The 25,035-nt window shown below is 41.8% G+C and overlaps 1 protein-coding gene across 5 annotated transcripts in view; it reads right to left on the bottom strand.

The window, feature by feature from the left end:
• Positions 1–8,681: 8,681 nt before the first annotated feature.
• plppr2a (phospholipid phosphatase related 2a) overlaps positions 8,682–25,035 on the bottom strand; it is a 67,882-nt gene continuing 51,528 nt past the window's right edge. For 2 of the 5 annotated variants that reach the window (XM_075453325.1, XM_075453327.1), the window contains 5 exons: positions 19,140–19,260; positions 18,351–18,601; positions 17,797–17,973; positions 10,745–10,872; positions 8,682–9,757 (listed from right to left, as the gene is read on the bottom strand). In XM_075453325.1, the coding sequence (XP_075309440.1) occupies positions 9,649–9,757; positions 10,745–10,872; positions 17,797–17,973; positions 18,351–18,601; positions 19,140–19,260 (786 nt within the window). In that variant the 3' untranslated portion in view covers positions 8,682–9,648. Of the gene's footprint in view, positions 10,019–10,728; positions 10,873–17,796; positions 17,974–18,350; positions 18,602–19,139; positions 19,261–25,035 lie in introns of all 5 variants that reach the window. The other 3 variants (XM_075453326.1, XM_075453329.1, XM_075453328.1) reach the window with 2 other exon arrangements.

Here is a 25,035-nt window from a genome sequence, read left to right as displayed (position 1 = left end):
GCTTTACATTTGGCCAATTGTACTTTCCTGTATACTGGGGTAACCATGTTTGGCTAACCAGCACTGAATTGTCAACTGCCATATTTCAGCAGTTTATAGAAAACTTTAGCCTTTTTTTTTGCCTGATTTCCCTGCTCACTTCTTTTTAGAGATGACTTTTGTCGAGGGTAAGGGGGGGGTTGAATATATTATTGATGAGAGCATTAATTAAGAGTTTGGAGGAAACATTCTCAAAGCAAACAAATCACACTACACCACCACCACTGCTTCTTGATCATCAAGGCATGTCTCATTAGAAATATTCATTACGATGACTCAATTGTTATTATGTTTCAACATGGCGCCATAGTGCCTCAGTGAAGCTGCACTTCCCAACACATTAGGACAGGAAGTCTACAGTAAGCTCATTCAATTGTCAACCATTTTTCCAGTTGTTTAGTTTATTACAAATACAAAGTATGGGTAATGTGCTTCTCGGTTAGTACAAACACAGATTGTATTTGAACCAGCATACAGTACCTTATCTTTTGCATGAAATCTACCGTTCGGTAGAGCATGTAATTCAGGAAATAAATTAGGGCTTCACAAAAAAAAAGAAAAAATAGTTTAAAGATAGCATACAGACATGCTCAGAGGAGTCAACTTGAAGCTTTAAATTTACTTTGGAAACAAAGAAGCTCTCCTACTTCACATGTGACTCTTAATAAATACAATTGGCAGCTTCTCACTACTATATTAGAATGCTTAAACAACAACGTAAAGGATGATGTTCTTTACCTGATGGTTAGCTTAGCCTTCCAGATGCTGACTTAGCTATTATTGTCCACACATATAGTATATTGTATACCTATCTATACGCAACATGATCATATTTTATTTGCTTAAAGAGGACTGACTACTGGTATGTATCAAATTCAACACGGGACACTTTTGTAAGATAACCCCTCACCTGTGAAAAGTCACCTTGATTTCTTCCAACAATTAAAAAACTGCACAAAGATCCAGAATTCAATCATTTCAGTTCTCCAGGAAGCCTGTGCGATGCGGTGGTAGCAGCAGGGGGGTGTCTCCTTGCTGGTTTGCTCCCTCTTTACAAAGCATTATGTGATTAACCGTCCCACACTTTCTCCCACAATTCACCTGATGTTGCGCTGAGCTCTTTCATTTTTGATTTGGGAAACAAAACGTCAAGACAATCCAGAGTCCTCAGATGGTAAGCAGACCTGTGCAAACTGTCTCAACATGCAGAGAAATGCAGAGCCAAACAAACCTGCTCAAACCATATGTGGAGCATTTGATTTTTTTTGGTGAAGAGTACCACTAAACAACTGTTCATTAAGCTTGACTTCATCAAGTGTGCCACACTTTCTACAAGAAAAGTCTGTCCATTTCGGCCAAACTAGGACAGAGAGGAACACATCAGATAGGATCTCCACTCTGTGGCGCCTACAGCATTGATATGCCATGTCACGCATGTCTGCACTCACAGAAGACCACCTACATTACAAGGGGAATACATTTTTTTTACACTTATTCTGTCTGCCTGATTTCATCTGAGCCTTCAGCTTTTAATATTTAATTCCTAAAAACTGTTGAATACAAAGATATAAAGATGTTGTCTTTTATATGGAACACCAAACCCCTCCCCACTGAGTCCCCAGTGTTACCTCCTCTGTTTCCTTTTAAGCAAAGACATAATTCCTCTCAAAGAAGTATCTCATTTCATAGTTACAAATGGTATTCTCCCTCTCCTCACCGTCCACAGTCTGTAAACCACTGAGCTCTGGGTTGGCATGAAAGCATTTGGTCACACTGATTACGTTTAACTCCAAGCCCAAAAGAGCTCTCAGGGTGAACATAAAATCACCCAAAATTACCTGTAAACTCTTGTTATTGGAATGCGGAGAAGAGCCCAGTGGTATTGAAATTCCCAGCAAACTAACAGAGGGAGTAGTGCTGCCCACACTAATGAGGCCTGCATTGGCAAAAAAAAAAAAGAAGAAGAAAAAAAAAAGGCGGCAGAAAGACGCTGCAGGTGGGATTTCACCAAGGAAACAGCGTCATCTTTTGAACCTCTCTGACTGGGATGTTTGGTGGTTGTTTAAATTCAGTCAAGCAGAGCCCCCCCACCCCCTCTCTCTCCTTTTTAAAGGAATTGCAGGTGCACCTCTCTAAAGTCTAGAGAGTTGAGCTGGCTGCAATTAGTGTCAGATGCACTGTGAGTTTTTTTTTTTTAATCAGCATTTCAGAGTAATTCATGGATAGTCATCTGTGTTTTTATGGACGTGAATTCCTAAAATCGGTCAAAAAAGGCACTCGCTGTGCAAAATCCAGCATGCAGCGTGAGGGCTGCACAGACACTGATGTACAAGTCATTCTTAGCATTATCTCTGACATTAGAAAAAATGGATCCCATTATGTCTCATTAGCGAACACAGGTGCAGATTGTTCCTTTCAGTTCATGACACAGCTTGAGAGATCTCTGCGTGTGCGACGACTGATAAGATGAATGCAGGGTTTGACTTACTTCTCTGTACTCCCTCATCATGTACAAGCAGATGTGTATGATGTGCATCGCCATCTTGTGGATTTGTCCTGCAAATGCGTGCTCTCTTGAGACGGATCGGTGTCGAGTGCTCCCCCCGAGTGACCAGACAAACTGAGCATGAGTCCTGGTTCTGCTCCAGTATTTGATGTGGTTTTGTTTCATGTGCGCTGTGGATCTGTTCTGTCGCGCAGAATGGGAGAGTTTAATCTGGGGAATAACTGGCAGCATATACACATGAACCTGTCAAAAATGAATACCTGAAGTAAAATCTGCCTTAATATTACTGCATGATACCTTAATATCACGAGTCAAACCAATCGGGGAAGAAGGCCTGCTTTACTTGAGCGTAGTGCGCTGCTTGTGCCGAATGTAATCGGCGACTGGCTTCCCTGAATAATGTTTTTTCTAATATTGTCAGGATCATGCTGTAGGGTTTTGAAGAAGGAAGAAAAAATGTTGCAGTCTCGACATGATGAACTGATCAGCCTGTGAGAACAGTTGGAGCGGCATATTTCAGAAAATAACCCGATGAAGTCGTTATCAAAGATAAAATTCAGTGTTTGTCAGAGCTTAAACCACATAAAAGAGCCATAAGTAAGAGGATCATCGACTTCTGATGCATCAGTTATGACACACTCATCCATCTCTACCTGTGTTAATGCAACTTCCACACCAGTGGAGTACATTGTTAGTTTAAGGAAGAGACTCAGGTGCTCTGCAAGGTACTGTACTGAGCAAACGTACGGAGCTACATATGGTAAAAACAGAGTTTGTATAATTCTGACGAAAGTCAATATTTAGTCTGATCAGCTTTATTTTTCATCACAGCCTGAACCCTCTCAGACGAGCTTTCTTGTCATTTCTTTAAGTAGTCTTCAGGAATAGTTCTCCAGGCTTCCCAAGGACATCCCAAAGCTCTTCTTTGGATGTCGGCTGCCTTTTTGTTCCGTTCTCTGTCAAGATGATCCCACACTGCTTCAGTAATGCTGAGGAATACTCTATATCCAATACATGCACAAACAGACACACACACACACACACACACACACACACACACACACACACGTGTGTATCTATATATATATATGTATAAGAATGATTTGATATTAAAAAACTGTATAAATCCTGACATTTTTACATGGAGTTCCTTGCTGCATTGAACTTTCTATTAGCCATTTCTGTTTGAAAGCTCTCCTTGTTGGATTATACAGTTTGAGGGTCCCAAAAGAAAAAACGTTGTCCAATATTTCACAGGACAAATAAACAAATATCGCTCTGAAAATAATGAGACATTTTGTTGCAAAACCCTTTTTTTCCACCTCTGTCTTCCACATTAATCATCTGACAAACTTTCAGTGCAGTTAGGCAATCTGCACAGCTGCAAACAAAGACGTTAAAGCTGGTGACAACTCCACCAGACAGCATCACAAAATGCACAATAGAGATACAGTAATTGCTGATTTTAAACAGCATTCATGATGGCATGCATTAGCCAAGTTCAGCGGTACATAAGTTTGTCTTTTGAAGAAAGATTCCATATGCCAGGCTTTTCACACACTGTACTTTTATTCTTTCTCTCTGTCTCTGACACAGGATGGTTTCAGATGTGAATGCTTCAAGGTTTGCAGACATGCATTTTAAAGCTCTAAGAAGAGCTAGTGAATGGACCTTGGACCTCTTAATCAAGTTGTCTCTTTTTTCGTTACAGTCACACCGCTGAGCACCACCGAGTCGTTGGCAACGAGGGGGTTCGGGGGCCCTGCCCGGGCACACTTAGACGTACGGAGGCACTGGGGATCGAACCACCTAACTGCTATTGGCATGGCTACAAGTAGATGCAGATACAAGTTTTCAAAAAACAGCAGACGTGAAAATATTGAGAATTTCATCCTTGTCACAGGTCAAGCTCCAAAAACACAACTTTCCTCCACCCGAATACGGCCCCCGTGTTGCAACTGCAACAGCTTTAAAACGGTAAATGTGAAAAAAACTACTTTGAAAGAATCATGAATGCATGAATAATTGAACGTGCTGCATGTGACTGTGCCATCCAAAACAATACCTATAACCAATGGATAAATAAATGACCGGGGATTGTAACGTGAGAGTCAAGCTGCCTGATTCTCACGGCACTCTGAACCAGAAGATCAGTGATTGTAAAGTCTCCCCTCTCCATAGTGGAACGAATACAGACACAAAAACCAACACACACACTACACCTGTCTTTAGAAACACACACAGCAAAATCACTCTGATCACAGGGGCAAAACGAACTGATCAGACCGGCTCAGACAGCTTTCCTTTTTCGCAATATCTATTTATTGTTCTCATCACACAAATCTTTACAAAAACAGAGGGTTTGCTGCAACAGGATCAAAGGAAACGGAGTCCTCCCTCAGAGCTGCAGATCTGAAGGAGACTGGTGCTTTTTATTCACATGTCAGTCAACCACGGCCGTGTTTGCTCTTTGATTTATAACAAGTTAGCAAAGACTTTACAGGAGAGTAAAGCTGAGCAGTTGACAGCGGAACAAAGGGAGAATCTGACTCTTTGTGAAGGGCGTTTTTCTGTTGGCGTTCATTCGTTTGTAACTCATTTGTGTATTCCTGGTGCCGGTACAGCACTCGCACAGGGAACACTGAACTAGGAAATGACTGACAGCACCTGCAAAGAGTAGGAGAGATTCTGCACATGGGAGCAGCTTGCACTTGCGATTGTGACTTATTACATTGTTCCATTAATGCTATCTTAAGGCGTTTCTGCTTCTTTTGGACATGACAGACTGGAATGCATTGAGGAAAAAAGAGGAACAAAGGGATGTCAAGCAGCAAAAAAGGTCATACTTCTGACTCAACTTCACAACTCTGTCAATGTGATATATGTAGCCCTGGCTTTCTGAGCCACCAAAACATGTTTGTTTTTTTCAAACTCCTCACAAGTACAAGATGTGCATAAAATCTGAGATGACAAAGTGTAACATCCACTGCAAGTGAAACAAGTATTACCGATGATCAAAATACACAACCGGGGCTTAGGAGTGGCACTAAAAACCATAAAATATCCAAAAGAACTTACCGGCACATAGATTCTCGTGAAATTCCAAAAGATGCTGATTTTTTTATGCTTTCTGTAAAATCTACAGAAACCAAATTTACTGTATTAGTCAATGAAGCTAACAGCAAAAAAAAGGATTTCAAATTTAAATGTTTAAAAACATTCACAACCTACTCTCAAAATAAACCAAACATGATATAGCTCCACAGTGTAAAATGCTGCAGTTTCACTAAAAATTCTTCAAAAATTGTACAATTACAGTCATGGTACTCGGATTTACTTGCTTTGTTACCAATACCGATACAGTTTAAGTTTCAATTCATCAGCTTGTTGATGACCGACATCTCCTCACCTTCCTACACCATGTCATCTACGGACCTTTGTGATGCTCTGAGCTCCTTCTTGCAAGACATCCCCCAAGCTAGAGACTTATCTTGAACAACTTTTGTCAGAGTCATTGCACTTTTTCTTCATCCCTCCCACCCGCGGTTCCTCATTTTTTATGGTTAAGGTCGGAAGTTAAGAGGACGCGGTTAGGGTTAGAATCTATGTGGACGAGCTTAGTTCTACATGTTGCAAAGACAGGTCTAAATGGTGATGGACAACACACTTTTATAATTAAGGGACACTAAAGAAGAGGCCCAAGAAAAAGCTATGGGAGGAGGTGAGGAGGAAGACATAAATGTACCAGCAGGACGCGGCAAGAAAAAACAAAAAAAAACATTACAGAAGGATGCATAGTTAGCTTGGCTGTTATCTATCTGTAATATATATCTTGGTATTTATTGTGTTTTACATGGATTTTATTTATGTTTTGCAATATGACAATTTTTAGAGTATTAAATAACAGTAGGTTGGCTTCATACTTAGCAAATGTAGCCCCTTAACTTGTGTTTGTTTCTCTCCTAGTCTATGTGCTCTCGATACTTAAGGCCAAATTAAAACTGCTCACATTTACGTGTTTTCTCCATGTGAAATAATAACTCAGAGAGAAGCTTAATTCACACTTCCCACTTCCCTATGCAGTCAGCTGAAGTTGCAGCTTGCACTCACTGAACATGACTTAAAGGTGTCAGAAGAAAAGCAAAGCTGTGCTCCGTTACACGTTGCACATAGACAGTACTCCATCTCCCTGTTCCCTGCACATTAAATTTGCAACACGACCGATGTAGACAGCACTCTCTCCCTGCATTACACCGGTCACTTTATTACAAGAGATATCTGTTACTGCTGTAGTAATTCAGATCAGTCTCACTGAAAAAAACATTGAATACGTGACAGGAAACGATGTATTCACGCTGATGAAGACGAATTCTGCCTTTCTTTTTTGTACCATCCAGCACGACTTTCAAAGTGATGAATTTCAATCGGATGTCTCGTCTGTGCGTCTGAGGGAGAAGGACTCAGCACCCATAGATCAGTATTTAGATGCATTAGTTTTAATGCGAGTCATGTTTTCCAAACCATAACAATTATTTTTTAATTCATAACCTTAACCAAGTAATTCTGAAAACCTCACCTTAAAACAACAACAAAAACAGTGAGTGAGAGGCATATGGAAACACTGACCTCATGAAAAAACAACATTTCAAACTAAAGTTACTTCAAAGCATGAGCAGCTGAAGGCATAAAACGAAATTTCAAAGAAAAAAAACCAGTTGTGAAGCCGGGATTAGTTCCATAGCTAAACTCGCCCAACCAACATCAGCTTAACAACTGAATGGGCTACTTTTAATGTCGGCAATAGCTTGTTATCCTAAAAAAAAATGTGCTAGTTTTAAACGTTGATATTTGAGGTGATTTTGATATTTACTGATGGAAAGATCTGCTACTAAGATGAAAAAAAATACTTGAACTATTTGGCAAGCTCTCTTTTTACCTTTTAGCCTGGATCTCACCAAGCCGCAATGTCTGATGGGTAATACAGAAATTCAACTTGACGTGAAGTTGAATTCACAGTCCAAAGTTCTGTTTGAACCATTTCTGCTCCCAGCGGTTTGAAATCTGACCAAAACGTGGCTTTAAACCTCATGCATTCCACTTCAAAGAAAACTATTGGGCAGCATTAGTGTTTGAACTTGTCGGGTTCTGAGTTGCTTCAACGAAAAATCGCTCTGGTTAGTCCTAAAAGTTGCTAGATTTGTTGCTTAAAGGTGTGTGGGAGCAGGGTTTACTGAGAAAACTGGTTTTCTAGTGACATAACAATGCGACCATCTGACATAGAATCTATTGCCCAGCCCCAATATGTCCATTCAGAACTAAAAAGCCCTGAAGTTTAGAAAGTTCTCAACACACAGAATCTGCTCTCCCAGTCTCCCAGTCTGAAAATGCCAAAGAGTGAGTCATTTATTTTCCAGCCTGTCCTGTTTTTCTCTTTCTTTTTGTCCCCAATGATACAGCACCATCACACGTTTCCATCATTGTAGCAAATGCGAGATTTTTCCCAATGTCCACGCTGATTCTGCGCAATGCTCGTGTAAAAATCACACTCTTGGTAGAAAAAAAGGTCTATTTACAGTATCATACAAACAAAGTGAAGTGATAGAAAGTGGATTAAGGGGAAGGAAGGTGGAATAGCAAGGAGGTAAAGGGATGTGAGAGTGATTGTGCATCTCTGTGCTTTCACAAACATGTGCTCTGTAAAAACAGGTGTCTCTCCCTGTGTTTGTGTGTTTTCCATGTATGTGTGTGTGTTGTCCAGCAGAGGGAAACATTTTACAGCACAGTGATAGTATTATAGCCAGCGGCACCGAGAAAAGAGACAATCCGGCACAGCAAAAAACACACTTGTCGAGGAATAAAAGGGCTAAAACAACTGGATTGAGGGGGATGTGCAAATCAAAATCAGCAAAACTGGCAAAATACACAGTATGTACATGAACAATAAATAAATCTGGAGATAGAATCTCAGAAAAGAATCCTAACAGTTACAGTACATGACACGACCAGTCTGTAGAAAAGGTACTCCATTTCAGGGTGAGAGACGCTGGTCCAAATCCAATGAAATGATCCACACAAAAAAGTCAGTTGGCATCACATAGAGTTCTGCACGAAGGCTTCTTGTCTGAAAAGTAAACAAAACCCCCCTCCCGCTCCCCCAACTATCTGCTCCTGAATGTGATGCACTTTATTGTGGCTCACTTTTGCACCTGCAGCCAGGAGCTCGGCTTCGTGTCGTCCGACTTTAGAATTTGGAGAAAAATTGCAACCGTCCAGGAGGGAAAAAGAAAAAAAAAAAGAGGAAGACAGCCGAGTGAAGATGTCTGCACTTTCATCCTGTTTGCTTCTGTCAGGTGCTTCTGCTGAGAGATGTGCTATGGGTCCTTTGATTTGGGTAAACCTCATGCAGAGCTGACAGGGGCACTGCTACTAGACTGGAGGTGTGAGTGCATGAGATGAGATTAGGCGGGTGAGAGAAAGTGAAGAAGGGGGGAGACAGTGTGTGTGTGTGTGTGTGTGTGTGTGTGTGTGTGTGTGCACGGCCTGGTGAAAGGGTGTTTTCACGGGTAAATCTCAGCAGCACACATTCCCTGCAGCGGGTTTCTTTGGTCCAACGTGGCAACCCCCCCTGGCAGCACACCTTGAAGCTGTGCAGAGGGAGTTCACCATCACTTTAAGCTGTCAGCACCTGCTTCCTTTTAACGGGCCTAAACGCATTCATTCAAAAACAAGAACAAACAAAAAAAACAACAAAGCAGTGGACATTCTTGATAGTCACAGTTTGATGCTCTTATCCTTGCAAAGTCCTCTACAGAAGATGAAACTGAGCTTTACGTGACTTTTTTTTTTAAAAAAGCACTAAAGAGATGTACCTGACTGTGTACTGAAAGTTCATTGTACTTCACTGGGCATCCCAGCAAAGAAGAAGTCTTTTAAGAGTTTGCCTATCGGTTCCCCGGTGGTTGAGAGGGCAACGGGGTGATGTGTGTGTGCTGGGTTTCCTGTGCTAAGGGAGGCCTAGACCTGCGTGGAGTAGGAGCGGTGCAGCGTGGTGTACCGCCCAGCCAGATGGGCGGCGCAGCGCGGTGAGTGCTGCTCCGGCTGGTCTAGACTTCGCTGGAAATGGAGCGAGACGGTATGAGGACATCGGGGGTGGCGGGGAACCGATAGGGCTGATGGTCATGTGACCTCGGTAAACGGAGACCTCCGCGGAGTCTGCAGGGGAGAGAGAGGAGTGAGAAAGAGAGAGGACGGGGCAGAGAGGAGGCCAGGGAGAGAGAGGAGTGAAGAAAAGAATAATCAAAAGCAACGTGTGAGGTGAGCGGCGGGAGAGGAGAGAGCAGATGTGCGGAGCAAAAAACAGAAATAAGGCAACGGATGACGAAGATAGCGCGGAGAGACGATGACGAAAGGATTCAGGGTCGGTTAGAATGGTTGGACATAGGCATTGTAAGGTGGGGAGGAGAGTGCAGGATGCTGGAGGAGAGTGAGGGACAAGGGAGCAGATTGAGAGGAGAGAGGCAAGGTAGGAGACAGGAAAAGAGGCAGTCAGGTGAGGGTTAGTGACGGTGACAGACCACAGAGGACGCAAGACATTTTGATAAATACTTGGAGGTCACCTGAGAGAATCTCTTTAGAAAATGCAGCACTTTTGAAGACATGGTCCAATTTTTAGGGGCCTGCTATTTTTTTTTACTTTCTTTTAGCTGCAGCTGAGATAAAAGCTTCCCTCCAGCCAGCTGCTTAGCAGTATATCTGAATATACCTCAAAGGTTTTTTTGCTGAGCAGCTGATTCACCTTAAAGAGATAAGGGACTCCCTGAACCCCCGATGAAAAGGAAACGCAGGGGGGGGGGGAATCAGGTAGCGCCTTCCAAAGCAAGCCCCCATTAAATGCTGGAATTTGCTCTGCCTTCTGGCTCACTTCACACCAGTATGACTAATCTCACCTGCATCATAATCATTCTACAAGAAGACTAAGGTGCGCTGAGATTTAAAGGATTCACTTGGGTGCTTTTCTGTTGGGACCAGGAATGGAGGAGGGGACTTTGAGCATGCGTGTTTGTTTTTATTTTTTTTGGGAGGGAAAAAGGAGGATAAAACGGTTTCAGTTAAGAGACAAGGGGTGTTTATCTCAGCTATCTGGTGGGCACAGTCCGTGCCTCACACCCACCCCCGCCCCTTACCTGAGGGCCACTTAACTTTTCGAGTGGACTCTCCACACAGGGCAGTGACACCATCGGCATGCCCAGCACTGACTCGGGGCGCTGGGGTCGCAGTGGGGGTGGACTGGGAAGCAACTGCTGGAAGTTGTTAATCACACAAGTCACCTGGAGACACAGAGCAGGAGAAAGAGCTTACAGGGAATGCACACTGATGCGTTAAACCATAAAAGCAGCAGGTTTTTTTTTCTGAGGGGAAATATCTACAAGTCTGACGGATTGATAACCTGCTGATAGAAATGTTATGCTTTAAGCACTGTATCCCTTCCTTCACAGCTTTTTCATGTATGTAAAAGATCTGCAAAAATCCAAACTCCCAAGTCCTGATTTAAATTCCATTTTTTTTTCTTTACTTTAAAGTCAGCCATCAGTGTTATGACCAAGGATTTCTGCTTTGAATCTGCAGACAACCTTCTATGTAGAGTATTTAAAGGAACCAGTGTCATCCAATCCTGACAACTTGCTAGTTTGCATGTGCTGGAAGAAACAGATTGAATAGGAAGAAACTTGCATGTTAAAGGAGAGGTTAGAGTTTGCTCGAACAGTGAAGGGTCATTTCCTTTGGCATGCTGCGAGATGTGGCAAACAACTTACTCCCTTTGCTTCCAGTCTGACGGGAGCTAACCGATGAAGCCACTAGCTCTGGAAGTGCCGAGCTGAATAGGGCTGATAACTAGAAGGGACTTAGAGCTATACTGCCCTACAAAGCAAAAAGGCAGTAACTACGCAGAGTGCAAAACTGAGAAAAAGGACTTTAAAGTTATCCTGTCGTCCAGCCTAAGTAGTTGTAGGTAGATTAATGGACATGTGGCAGTTGTGTTACTTTATACTAGCTTATTCTTTGGACATATTAATCTTCATATTTGATTTTAAGTTTCACCCCTATTTTGCAGTTACTGTGTTCTTGCTTTGTATTACTTACTAAAATTGTGGCACCATACCAAGGAAAAAGGCAGTAACTGCAGATTCTTCAAAAACTATTTTGTCACAAGTTGGGCTCTTGGTGTGTTAGATACACTGTATTTGGACTAATTGGAACCATTTGTTTTCCTGAACATGAATATACCAAACCCAAAGTAATCAGGCCATTTTAGGTCAATATTTTCCAACCGCTAGTTGCACTGGTGCCTAAATTGCTGCTTAAAGTGTCTTACATTACTAAGCTGTATCAAGGCCTTTGATGGGGACAATGGGGACAATTTATTTTGAATAGGACCACGTTATTATCTGTGAGTATTAGATTAATGTGTATCTGAGTGTGTATCTGCTATACCTACAACAAATCACATTAACATTAAAGCACTGCAAAACAACTTCACTTTGAAGCAATATGTAGGCAAGTTATGCTAACTCCAGTTCAATAGAGCAAAATAAAATAATTTTGCCTTAGTTTTTCTAAGGCTTTTAGAACTCTTTTGATGATAATTAAGATGAACAAGTTGATGATTTTATGTGGTGCAGTATATCTGAAACAGTGGGCTACAAAACACAAAGTACTGAATGAAATGAATAAATGGGACAGATATTTCAAATAAGTAAATATTTAATAACAATTTGAGACAATTAAGACAACTGCAGATGTAAATTAGTTCCTAAGCTAAATATGGCATATTTACAACAAATTATTTTTTGTATATACAGAGTTCCATCACAAATAAACTAATAAATGAAAAACTCTACAAGAATCATTTGATTTGGAAATCGGAATAAAAATAATAATAATACTTTTTATTTATACAGCTCTTTTAAAAATCTCAAAGACTCTTAGAATTAAAAACAAAATACATACAAAAATACATAAAGTGTACTGTGTGATACAATAAAAGTACACAGAAGAAGGAACAATAGGGTGGGGGAGTTATTACTCTCTAGCCTGTGTAACCCTTGCTGCTGGTCCAGATTTCCCTAAGGTCTGGCGCCAGTAACACTCACAGGCAGGGAAGACCAGAACACCCTCCTGTTTGGTGGCATGAGAGGACAAAGATTGTGGATAATGTCTCTCTTCTTCGCCTCCTCAACCCCTCTATCCTGTGGTCGAAAAACAGTGGGCACCTTCAGCTCAAATTTCTTCAAGAGGAAGTCCAATTCCTTGAAGTCGGTCTCTGTATGAGATAGCTTGAAAAACAAACTCTTGGAGCCACGCCTCACCTGGATCTCCGCCATCTCCGCAAGCTTTGGTGCCTGTGCCTTCTTGACCTTTGTAGTGGAATGGCCATCCCTCCAATCTAGCACATTGGCATTCTCCAGTTGGACAACATCCACTTTCCTGGAGTTGGAGCTTGCCACAACACTAATAAAGTCCTCAAAGTCATACACCACACCACCTGGACGGTTCCTCATCTGCTGCTCGACACCATGGTGGAAACTGTCAGCGCTCATAAAAGTGTGTCCCCGCTCAAAAAACTTCAGGGTGATGTCCTCCTGTGAAGTGGTGTCACTGTTAAGAAAAGTGACGAGTGAGGATAGCAGGCACCAGTTTTTATTTTGCGCACTGCAATTGTCCACCCAGAGTATGCTGTGGCGTACATCCCTCTCCTTCTCCAATGCTGTGACATATGCTGACGTTATCTCTGCTGCACTCCGCCCTGCTGTTCCCTCGTGCCACAAGACAGAGATGGTGTTCTTCTTGTTTTTTTTTTTTCCCACTGAGGCGAATGTCTCGTGGTATACTGTGATGCGGCGGGTAAAAAGAGATGACTTGACTCCTGGCATGCGTGGCAGCATTATGACCTTCTGGAGGTCCACACTCCTAACTGATGTGTTCTCCGGCCAGTCCCTCTCTGCATCTGCCTGGTAGCTGAGGCGGCTCTCCAGGGCAGACTCCTTGTGTTTTTGCCACCTTTGGCACTCCAGGCAATCTGTGTTTTCACTTTGATCTGTGTGGCAATTCATATGTTCAGCATGTTTCAGACAGTCCTCACACTCTTCCTCCCCAAGTTTGGCAAAACTGATTTTTTTGTTTTTTACGACCTTTCTGTAAGTTTCATATGAGCAAGCATTTCCTTTGTCCAGGTAATCTGAATGCATCACCTTAATTGTGATGTCACTTGGGAGGTACCGCTGATGTGGGGCATGCTCTTGTCTATAATGGCTCACGCACGGATGGAAGGACTCAATGTGCTCATCCAGGGTCTTCACGTCCAGCTTGTTGACGGCCGCCTGCCTTCCTCTCTGGTCCTTGGGTGGAGCCAGTTGCTTTGTTTTCAATTTCCCCATCATGGAAATGACGAGACTGTCATTTTTTGGATGGTAGCCCAATGTTGAGAGAAAAAAAATCTTGCAGACCTGAATTGGCTCTCCTTTGTGGTCTTTCAGCCGGTAGACGAATGAGCGGCCACGGCGACTTTCTGGGCCGGTTGTTCTTCTTTTGGTCGGCAGTGGGGTTACCGAGTAAAACATCCATGATCTTCTTTCTGTGTATTCCATCTCCCAGTATTGACCAAATACCTCCCTCCGTCGTTCCTCCGAAATGTGGTCTGTACACCTTCTGTGACACTTGGCACCACATGGCTCCCTCATTAGTGGACGTGATTCTCCTTTCCTCCCTTCCACCTCAGGCTGTGGCTTTGGCTGTGGCCCTTGAACTTCTTCCACTGGGTCTCCAAGTTCCACTTCAGTCGGTGTCAAAGTCATCGTCGGAGTCAGAGTTGGGGTTGGGACATATTCTGGGTCTGTTATGTCGTCATCATCAAACAGGATAAGGCTGTCTACGCTGCTATCCAGTGCAGTGTCAACGATGGTCCACGTAATTTCTTCAGCAGGGGGCAGGTCTTTCTGCCTCTTTGATCGAATATCCTCATTTACAGCTTAAATGAAAAAGACAGACAATTAATGGCATCCATGTAAAACCACAAAGAAATTAATGTAACACTGCATACAATAAAAAATATAATAGATCTGTCTGTCTCCCTGCCTACCTATCTATCTGTCTGTGTCTATCTAGCTGTCTGTACTGCAACAAAAGAAGAAATATGAAATTACTAATATTTATAACAAGTGGACCTACACAGCAACATCTTTACTCTGATAAATATCTATATATCATTATATATTTTATTTTATTTTATAGGGAAGAACTTATATCAATTAGGCCCATGGCCAAAATAATGTGTGAATTAGGCTAACACTTACAATCATGAATAAATAAATTTGTAGCCTTAACGAAAATTAAGAAAAAAGCATATTTCTGAGACGATTAATTCCCAAACAAAAAGAAAATTGAATTGTTAATATAATTGAAGTAATCAAATTTCTTATTTGCATATAATATATGCTCATCTTTATCTTCATTCCATAATTATGGAGGCCACTGTTTATGAGTAAGCGGCAAACTGAGTATTATATAATAGATAATTTATTATTGGTGTTGTTTTCTAGCTGCTCCAAGAAAGCTTAATCTATAAACCATCCAATAACAGCTGTATTGGGATACACGACATTGTTGACCACTAGATGACGCTTCACTAGATGATGCTTTGTGACTGTGCCATAACATACTCGCTAACTTCTCTAAATAGCGGACATATTCTTTAAACAGCGGCTAAACAAAGAGTGTGTTTTAAGTTGAAGCGGACAGTGTCACGTTAAAGAACAACTGTAACACCGACTGCTTTGTTTATGGACAACATATTCCTGGCGAACAACGCCGTGAATGATTATGAATAAAATGAAGATGCCGTTCATGTAATTAGACGAAGAGAGAGATCACGCTCTTGGCTGCTTGAATGTTGTGGGATAACTTTATACATGATGCCTTTCGAATTTTTAGTAAATATTTTTCCACCGCTGGTTGGATTATAACTTTACAATGACATTGCATCGGCGACGATGTGAAGCTCCAGAGGATAAAGTAGCTAGGAGCAGGGAGGCCCGGGAGCCGGTAAGTAAACGCTAGCAGCTGTATTACAGCTGACAGCTGACAGCTGACTGGTGTTTATATTGTGAGTGCTCATTTCTAAATGCTTAATGTCACTGTTACTTACCATAGTCGGGGTATTTTCTTTTCAAGGCCAGTTCAACCATCATCTTTCCTCTGGATTGTGCCATCTCGGAGATTTGTGTGAAGTTAGAAGATTGAATTTGCCGGTAGAATGTCAAAATAGTCGCGTGAGGATGTTAAAGCCCGCGAAATCGGCCTGTGTCTGTGTTCGCCATGGTAACAGTAACTTCACTGTGCGGCAACACGGGTGTTTTTACGTGAAGTAAAACAAAGCATAAGTACAGTAACTGACATGAAACAAAGCAAGAATACAGTAATGGATGTTACTGTATTCTTGCTTTGTTTCACCGGGGCTTTTTGCAGTTACTGTACAAATGACTACCATTTTTCTCCAAAACGACACACATTTGAGATAAGATATTTTGCCACATAACAAAGGATGTCTTGAATGTCATGAAAATGACAATAACTAATTTTCGACCAAAAATGCAGTTACTGCCTTTTTGCTTTGTAGGGCAGAATAGCCGAGTGAACTACAGGCCAGGTCATGAGATGACCAAAGGCTGGTTTGCTGCAGAACTTGCTACATTTGCAAGTGTTGAGCCAAATAGGCCAGGAAGTAGTTTTTTTTCCTTGAGCTATCTACTTCCAGTCAGTTGGCATGACTTGCTGAGAGCTGACTTGCTGAGAATGTTTGTTTTTTGCCACGCAAAGGCCAGAGGGTTAGGGGGTGCATGAATGAGTTCTGAGGATGTTTTCTAACTGCCAGAGCAGGAATTTAAGACACCACAATGAAGTATATTTGTATAATAGCTGCCAGTGGACTCTTTGTTATCCATCAAAGGGTCTAGTGGAAGATGGGCACTGCCCTGTTCCAGCCAGGGAATGGATTTGTACAGCACTTTGTATTTAAATTATGATCATCTTTGGGAGGTTTTTATAGATTTTTAACATATCTTCACTAGCTATGGCCAGCACCATGAGAGGTCTTAAATGTGTTTTAAAGTTGGTTTTTGCCCATTCTGCTTTGAGCATTATGTATCAAAGATGAGGAATTGTTTCTGAGGACACATACTATCCCTTAACTCATAGACAGCTGTGTGCTTGGCTGTCCGTTTCACCATAACGTCCTGGAGGAGAATAATAGACAGACTTCATCTTGGTGTGAGGTACGGTAACAGATATCTATCATCTCTATTGCTTTGTTTGACTTTTTGCTAGAGGTGTAAATGATGATAAGATTCAGTGATCCGACTGTGATCTTGAGCATGTACCTGTGTAGTGGAATGTGCATTTAATCCCAGTGGGCTGGCTGGAATCTGTGGGGAAGTTTGTTGGTTGTATTTTAGAGGTTTTCATTGATTGGTGGTTGAACAAGTAAATCCGCTGGTTGTTGTCAATTGCTGTCTTATCTTTGGTAATGACAGTGATATAAAATCGGTACTGTTTGTAATGCACTAACCTGTCTAACATTGTAATATTGGGGTAACCCTTTATCCCTTTAGTCACGTATTCATGGGATTCGAAATCGCTCAATTCCACTCATTAAAAGGTTACAGTCACTGTGGAGGTGAAGCGGTTAAAAGACCATAGCATGTCCTTAGTGCTAGAGTTAGGTTACCCAACGTCATTTTTTATTATGGGAGGGTAACTGAAGGTCTGGGTGTAAAATACATGGCCCACCACTGTCAGACAAAGACAAACAAGAACCCAAAAAGCCAGCTTTAGCTTTAGTCTCTTTCTTTACTAACTTACAAATATGGGCAAACGTCTTGTTTGGGCCACAAAACAATCATCTGGAGAAAAAATGGATACTGTACTTTGTAGTAACCACACTTCCAAGCACACTCCAATATGTTTAGATGCTGATGTGGAGTTTTATCCGCATGGAGTAAATGCTGCTCACATGTTAATGTCTTCTTCTGTCATTTATAAAAGAAACAAACATTTGGGTATACATTTAAAGTATCGAAAGAGATTACATGTGATTGCGGTCTGCTGCCCTGAGAAATAAATTAGATTCCAAATCTTCATCTTTAGCATTTCAATTTTTCTTCTAATCCTCCATTCCTCCCACTATCCTCTCTCCTCACCAAGAAGACAGCGATGGCTCCCCCCGTGAAGAATCCCGCCAGGACATCAGCCCAATGGCTGCGGTACTCAGCCACCTTGACTACACCCACCAGCATGGCCAGGCAGAGCAGGGTGAGGCTGATGGTGGGCTTGGTGAGCCGTGTGCCTTTGGTCTTGAACACCAGCGTCACGTACATCTGCAGAGGAGGATAGGAGCAGGAGTGCACAGTAAGGAATAACAAACACAGGAAGCCACAAAGAGCATGCAGGCACAAACAACAGCACTGGGTTTATTACAACCCAGGCAGTAAGGTGTCAAACAGAGCATCCGATTTCCAGATTTAAAAGCTAAAGTGGATAAAAACCTACCCAGAAAGTAAGCTTTATGAATGTTAACTGGTGTGGCTGCACTGATATCTCATTCTTAAGCTGTGCGCAGACTGCAAACAGCATTCTCAAGATGCCATGGTGTTAATCTGCGATCTATAAGCATATTTTTTTCACAATACATTTACATTTCGCTTTGCTCGAATAACAGCATCAGATAAAAATAAGTAGGCATGCTCCAACCTACCACTGTGTACACTGCGGAGTACACGCTGAGCGCCGCATCCTTCGACGGGAAGGATTTACGTGCAGACATCACAACCAGCGGGTTGCCTGTGCAGGCGCGGCGCTCTGTGATGTACTGCATGGTTGACTGACAACCCAACGCCGTGTAGTTTGGTCGGCAGGCGGACAGGAAGTGAGGCGTCTGGTTTCCTGTCACCACCTGGCCAGCGTTGGCAAAAATAGTGGTGGTAAACAGGCCAAAGGCATAGACACCTGGGAACAAAATGTGGATGAGGAAGATTTTGATACAGGAGGGCAACTTTTTTTTTTTTGTTTGTTTTTGCAGTGCAGACACAGGAGAAAATCAGATTGAAAGTTGGCCTGAGACTGATATCAAAGCATGGAAGTGGACTTAGAGATAAAGCGGATGATGCGTGTGTTCTTCTTCCTAAAATAGCTTCAACACATTATTATAATCTGAGATGTGAAACTGCAACAGAAGTCTTCACCTCAGCCGATTCAGCTCAAGATGCAAATTTTCAAGCTGCTTAATATTCACGACAGTCTTCCTGCCAAGATCCCAGAATATCCTATCCCGAAGATTACATCCCATTTTACCATCCAATTAACAGCTACAAGCACTCTGAAGTGTAGCGGGTCACACTCTTTAAAATTCACCCTTATCTCTGATGATATCTTGCTGTGATCTTTTTCGTGTTGTCCCAAAAAAAAAAAAAAAAAAAATCACACATGAATACACAAACTGCCATTTCACAGGAAAGGGCTGCGCACTACAAAACAGCGTCCTCACCTAGGAAGCGCACTATGCGTCGGAGTAGGGGGTTGAAGTAGCAGCAGTCGGCGGTGACAATGGTCTTCTCCTGGGTTCCCTCTGCCTTGGTGAAGAAAGCGCACAACTCTCCAACAAGAATCTTGGCACACAAAGAAAACAGAGAACTGGTGGCTTAAAAAAAAATGCTCCTGCTAATATTCATGTCATTTTTCTTATTTCTAATATCTACACTGGACCAACAGTGTTGGAGTTGTGTTTCTTCACATGATTGTAGCAACACTCAAGCCACACAGAAATCAATGATTCCAGTTGCGCAAAACGCAGCAGCTGGCCCAAAACCTAAACCCAAGATCTAAGTCATGAGACTACCACCACCATGTTTCAGACATAGGAGAATGCTGGAATCCAGTGTTTCCCTTTTTCCAAACACAACATTTCTCATCTAAACCAAAATGTTTCGTTTTGGTTACGTCTGTTTAAACACATTTTTTTTAAATTACTTTTTCCCTGTTGTTGTTTTACCTAAATTCAGATGAGCAGCGAATCTCTTTTTCTTCTTCTTCTTCGAGCCCTGCCATGCACGCTAATGTTGTTCAGTGTTCTCCTGCTGGCGGACTCATAAACATTTACATTTGCCAACATGAGGGGGAGTCCTGTGATGGATAGGACACCTGTACCTGGCCTCTCGCCCAGTGGGAGAGGTCTTTAGCTGCTTAGAGGTAATTCACTTTGGGATTATTACACATCTTGCTCCTTGAATGATGTCTGTTGGTTGATCTCTCCAGAGGAGAGTAACAAGGTTAAATGGGACTCATTCTACTTAATAAACAAATGACCAAGTACAAATTATTTGCCTTATTTGTTTGATTATGTCCTCTTTATTTGGTTTCAGGGCTTGGGGACAAAAATTGCTTTCCAGAAATATGAAATACTCCAAAAGCTTCCCAAACTTTCAGACACTTCAGCAAACATATGTAGAACCAAACACACACGCTGTAATTAAAAAGATTGTAGACTACCAGATTGAAAACAAATTAAAAACAGCTCTACCTAGAGGGATGATTAGGGAAAACTGTAAAATGGAAAACTATGTAATTGCCCAACTTAATTATTATCTCTTTAACAAATTGTGGGCTCTGGCTGTGATGAGGTAGAGATGTAAACTCATTAATAGCCATTTTTTGTGATGAGCTTTTAGCATATATTTTAGTCAGGTGACTACTCTGTGTGAGTCTGAACAGTGGTGCCTCTTCAGACCGACGATCTCTAAAAGGGTTGAAACTGTAAGGCTCGTCTCTATGAGAGCTGACAGCCCCTAAAATATGCAGGCACAACCTCAAATCTAGCTCTCTCATTGAATAACCTTCTGTAACAGCAATGTGCCTCATCTTTAAAAGGATCCTGACAATTTGCATGCTGTTACTGTGGCGGAATCCACTTTCATTACCGACTGTGTTCCACAGACCCATCAACCTCGTTCTTCCTCCACACTTAACAGAAAATCTCCATTTATGCCCCACACATTGTGAAGCACCAAATATGTCTGGGGAATGAGAGCAGAAGGAAATGAAAGAACTACTGACACAGCCAAAGAGAGATGAGGAGAATGGCCATGTTTCAGTCAATTCTTGAGCTTTTAAGCATTTTCTGGTGGGTCCAGCCAAGTCAAAAGAGTTCTTATCATGCAGGGGGCCCACCCAGAGCAGCAGTGCTGTGATGTGCATGCCCAATCGAGTTGTTTCTTCCATTAAACAGTAAAACCCCACTGGGTGTATCATGGCAATCCTCAAAACACTAATGTGAGCAAGAAATCAAAGCTGTTGGGGTGGGAGTTTAATCAGTGGCTTCATATCAGATATATCAGGGGTGTGATCAGACTGTGAGCATTTATGGAGCAATTAAAAGACAGCAAAGTGGCCGTTTCCATGGGGACTGCTGGTCTACAGAATGCTCGAGCCTGTATACACAACAGAATGTGAGATGACATTGGTGCCACTCAACTATGAGTGCTTTTGAACACTTTATCTTGGGGAAAAGCAGTAAAGGAGTGGGAGGCACTCATTTGGAAACACAGCAGTACTTTTTACGGTAACCTTCTGTTATTGATCAACCTGGTCTCACAGCAAAACATTTAACTGTCCATCCATCCAGTTTTTTAGGGACAGGGGTTGTGATGCAATAGTAGTTTGTTATTATTTCAAGACTGGATAGACAAAGCATTCCTCGATGTAGTTTTTATCACATCTAGCAGCAAGACAAAAAAGTAAAGAATAAAAACGTAGTCTGTGGAAGCAAATGCATGAAACAAACACCAGCACACAATTCAATTGTGTTCTATTGAATTACATGCAAGACATTTTTTCTTGCCTAAACCTAAACAAACAGCAGCTAAAAAGCAAAGCAACAATAACCCAAAAATAAAAGACAATGGAACAGTGGTAACGCTCAAAACAAATGCAATATTGTCACCAAAACCTAATTTAATGATTTCTCTGATCAGGTATGGACAAAATAAATAATTTGTGATCTTTGTGGCTGCTTGTAGGCAGGTTTGGTTACAGTCAAACCCAACCAAACTAATTATGTAGGGTCCTAATGTAGTCTGATTTCCATTCACTCGTGAAACAAATCTGACTTCACGAGCCCGGCCTTGTGAAAAGGCGCAAAAAAAAGAACACATTCACATGGACTGATTTGAAGCAAATCAACTAGGCTACATAGTGTCGCCAGAAGATGGTGGTATATGTTCAATTGCTTGTGTTTATAATTCAGTAGAAGTAATAGTTGTATAAACAAAAACAAATTTCTCGGAGGAAAAAATAACAACTGTGGTGGACATCCACAAGAGGAAAATGGAGAGAGAGATCTTCTTTCTGGGAATTTCTGGGAACATCTGGGATGTGGGAAGACACCAATCAGGCAAATAAGTTGACTAATTTCTGGCTCAGACAGGAAACAGCAGGTGATGTCATTTTTGATTTGTAATCCCTTTGTGAATACTTATAAAATTTATTTATTTCCCTAACTGAATGGACCCTAATGCACATTAAGTCTTAGTTGAAAGAGGCAAAACTACCTCCATTGTGCATACAACTTTTTTCCCATTTTGGGTTTCCATTCACCTTTGAGTTAGAACTTAAAGCTAAAGGGAGTGCAGAGTCAATCAAGGCCGCAGCCTCTTCTTTCTTTCATGTTCAATAAAGTTTGTTAAATTTTTGTTTGATTTTAGTTCAAAAGAATCTATCTCCAGTAACTTGAAAAACTTGCATCGTTTGAGTAAAAGTGAGGGAGTATCTGGTGCAGAAAATGTAAAAATGTAATTGAACAAACTAGAATGAGGTCTTAAGGTATGACAATCGCAAAAGTCCCATCTCCAATTTTCCCCAAGTTTCAGATGCAAAGAACACATAAAAAGATTCTTTATGAGAGCTTAATGAATCATAACCAATTATTTCTATTCAGAAGTTTTTAGTCCTCACTCACTGGTGCTGTGGCGAGCAAACTGCTTGGAGGCCGTGTAAAAAGGCGAGAGGTTAGGTGCTACACTGCAGGAATGAATAATTCATGTTTGAATGGCATCCGTATGAATCACATCGGGCATCGTTTCACCCAAGATTTCTAAATCATCTCTCTGCTGCAGCAGGATTCGCTCTGTTGACCTACCACTGCCCTTCTACGTATGACGAGGCTGTCACTGCAGTTTAGTGGCAATTGGATAATAATTCGATGAAATTAAAGTGCCTCTTGAAGTCTACGCAATGACAATGTAGCAATAAAGTGGCGCATCAAAATAATGCGTCATTCTAGGACACAAGCTGATGTGTCATGGGGCTGTGAGACTGGGAAAATCTGTAAGTGTGGAGAAGGGCACAAATGACCACCAGTGCATACTCAAATGTACCACTTAGATGTGGAAAAAAGGGAGAAGAGTAAAGGAATGAAACATTAATACAGACATGAGATATGATGCGATTAATTTGCTGAGCATGTACGAACAGCATCATCACCATGGAACCCATTTTCATCTGCACGCGGAAGCTGGGGGATTCTGCTCTCTGTGTGTAGATAATCGCATCCCAAGTCGTGTCAGTGGGTATTACTCAAATGCGAAAGTGCATTCAGACTGGCCCTTTTTATGAATAAGAGTCTATCAGAAGACAATAAGCGGGGATGTTTTGCTCTGACCGCTGAGACAAATGTGGAGGATTGTGGAGACCACAGAGGAGCAGAGGGAGTTGGGGATAGATGAAAGTGAGCAGCAAGGAACATTATTAAAGCGAAAAGCAAGGAAACAACATTTTCTATGAAGACATGTCACATTTATGTACCTTATTTTGTATGTAATCTGAGCTTCTTTTAAAGTTATGGTGATCTGTAAGGATGGATTAACAAGTAAAACAGCTTCACTACTGTAATGTGTTACTTGGAAAATGCTAAATCAGTCAAAAGATCAGAAGAAAGGCAGGAGACAAACAGTCTGTTGTTGTATCATCACTGAGAATGATGTCGACAAAGCTGCGAGGAACCAATCAAGCTCGGTGACACTGCTGCAGAGCAGCGATATGAATTATTTCCACGAGTGTTTTCCTTGACAAATATTTACACTGTTCCATCTGTGTTAGGGGTTTAAAGAAATCCATCAAAACCAAAATACGCAGGGCAGATGGAAATAGCAAGATAATTTAGTGCAAGAAATGCCCAAATTCTGCAAGAAGCCCTGACTTTTAATTGCTTGAAATATTCTGATTTGTCTCGCAATCTTGATTTAGAGCTTACAATTCAAAGTTTATGTTTGACTTTGTAGAGACTGCAAAGTCTGGGAGGCAATGAGAACCCTGTTAAAAAAAAACGTTTTTACAACATTAAAAATTCATGAGTAAATAAGAAGCTATCAAAGCTAAATCACTGGGGTTGAAAGATATCAAGAGTTTTGAGACTCAGGGCTGACTAACAGAGGCCAGAATCAGATTTTGATGGGGGCTGGTGAACAAAATAATGTGACTGTGATTATCTTTTTCGACTTGACTGAAGGAAGTTTTTAACAACGTCATTTTGATTTGTCAATAATCCAAAGTTGGCTATTAAAGCTATGGTAGGTAATCCTAGAGAGCTAGCAAGAGAGCTAGCAAGATTCGAAAGTGTCCCCTCCTCTAAGCTCCACCCCACCCCCTCCCCATTCCGTCAGTGCTTCATCCAAAGCCAGTAGAACCACGTGCGCACACGGAGCAGGGAGCCGACAGAGGGGGGCTTAGGCAGAAAGCAGAGGCATCTGATTGTTTTTTTGTAGGCGCTCCAATCCGAGATCAGCTTTTTCTCAGTCCTGCAGCTGCCACAGAGGTCTGATTATTTTCGTCCCTTTTTCTAAATACATCTTGTATAGATTTCTCTCAGGATACACGGACCATTTCACCCAGTATTACAAAATGTGTTTCTGAACAGGATTACCAACCATGTCTTTAAATCACTTAAGCTTTCCTATCTGCAGTGCCAAAGCAACCTAAAACTGAACTGAACAGACACGGTGTGTCTTAGCGCATGTCTTGTAGTATGGCCATGCCAGCCCCATATGGGTTTCCCCATTTTATAACCATACACTGATAGCACTTTTGGATGCCACTGCAGAAATCTAAATGGATCCTATTTGTGTGGCCAATTTTATGCCCATGCACCCATTAGTGCCTCAACTAGGGCTCACAATGAGAACCCACCTGGGTGGCACACATGGGCCCTACCTCTGTGATCCAGATGGACTCAAGATAAAAAGCCCATTTTATGCCCAAGTTAACTTGGCACCCACATGGCCTGAGCAATACCCACACGGGGTAAACATATGTCATCTAGGTTTTGTATTTGCCCATGTAGGACCTACTTAGTTGACCCACATGGGTTCCACTTGGCACCTGTAGCCTGAGCA

The sequence above is a fragment of the Odontesthes bonariensis genome, chromosome 21 (assembly GCF_027942865.1).
Source record: "Odontesthes bonariensis isolate fOdoBon6 chromosome 21, fOdoBon6.hap1, whole genome shotgun sequence".
NCBI lineage: Eukaryota > Metazoa > Chordata > Actinopteri > Atheriniformes > Atherinopsidae > Odontesthes > Odontesthes bonariensis.
Note: the sequence above shows the minus strand (reverse complement) of the source record. Positions and strands in the feature narration are given on the sequence as shown.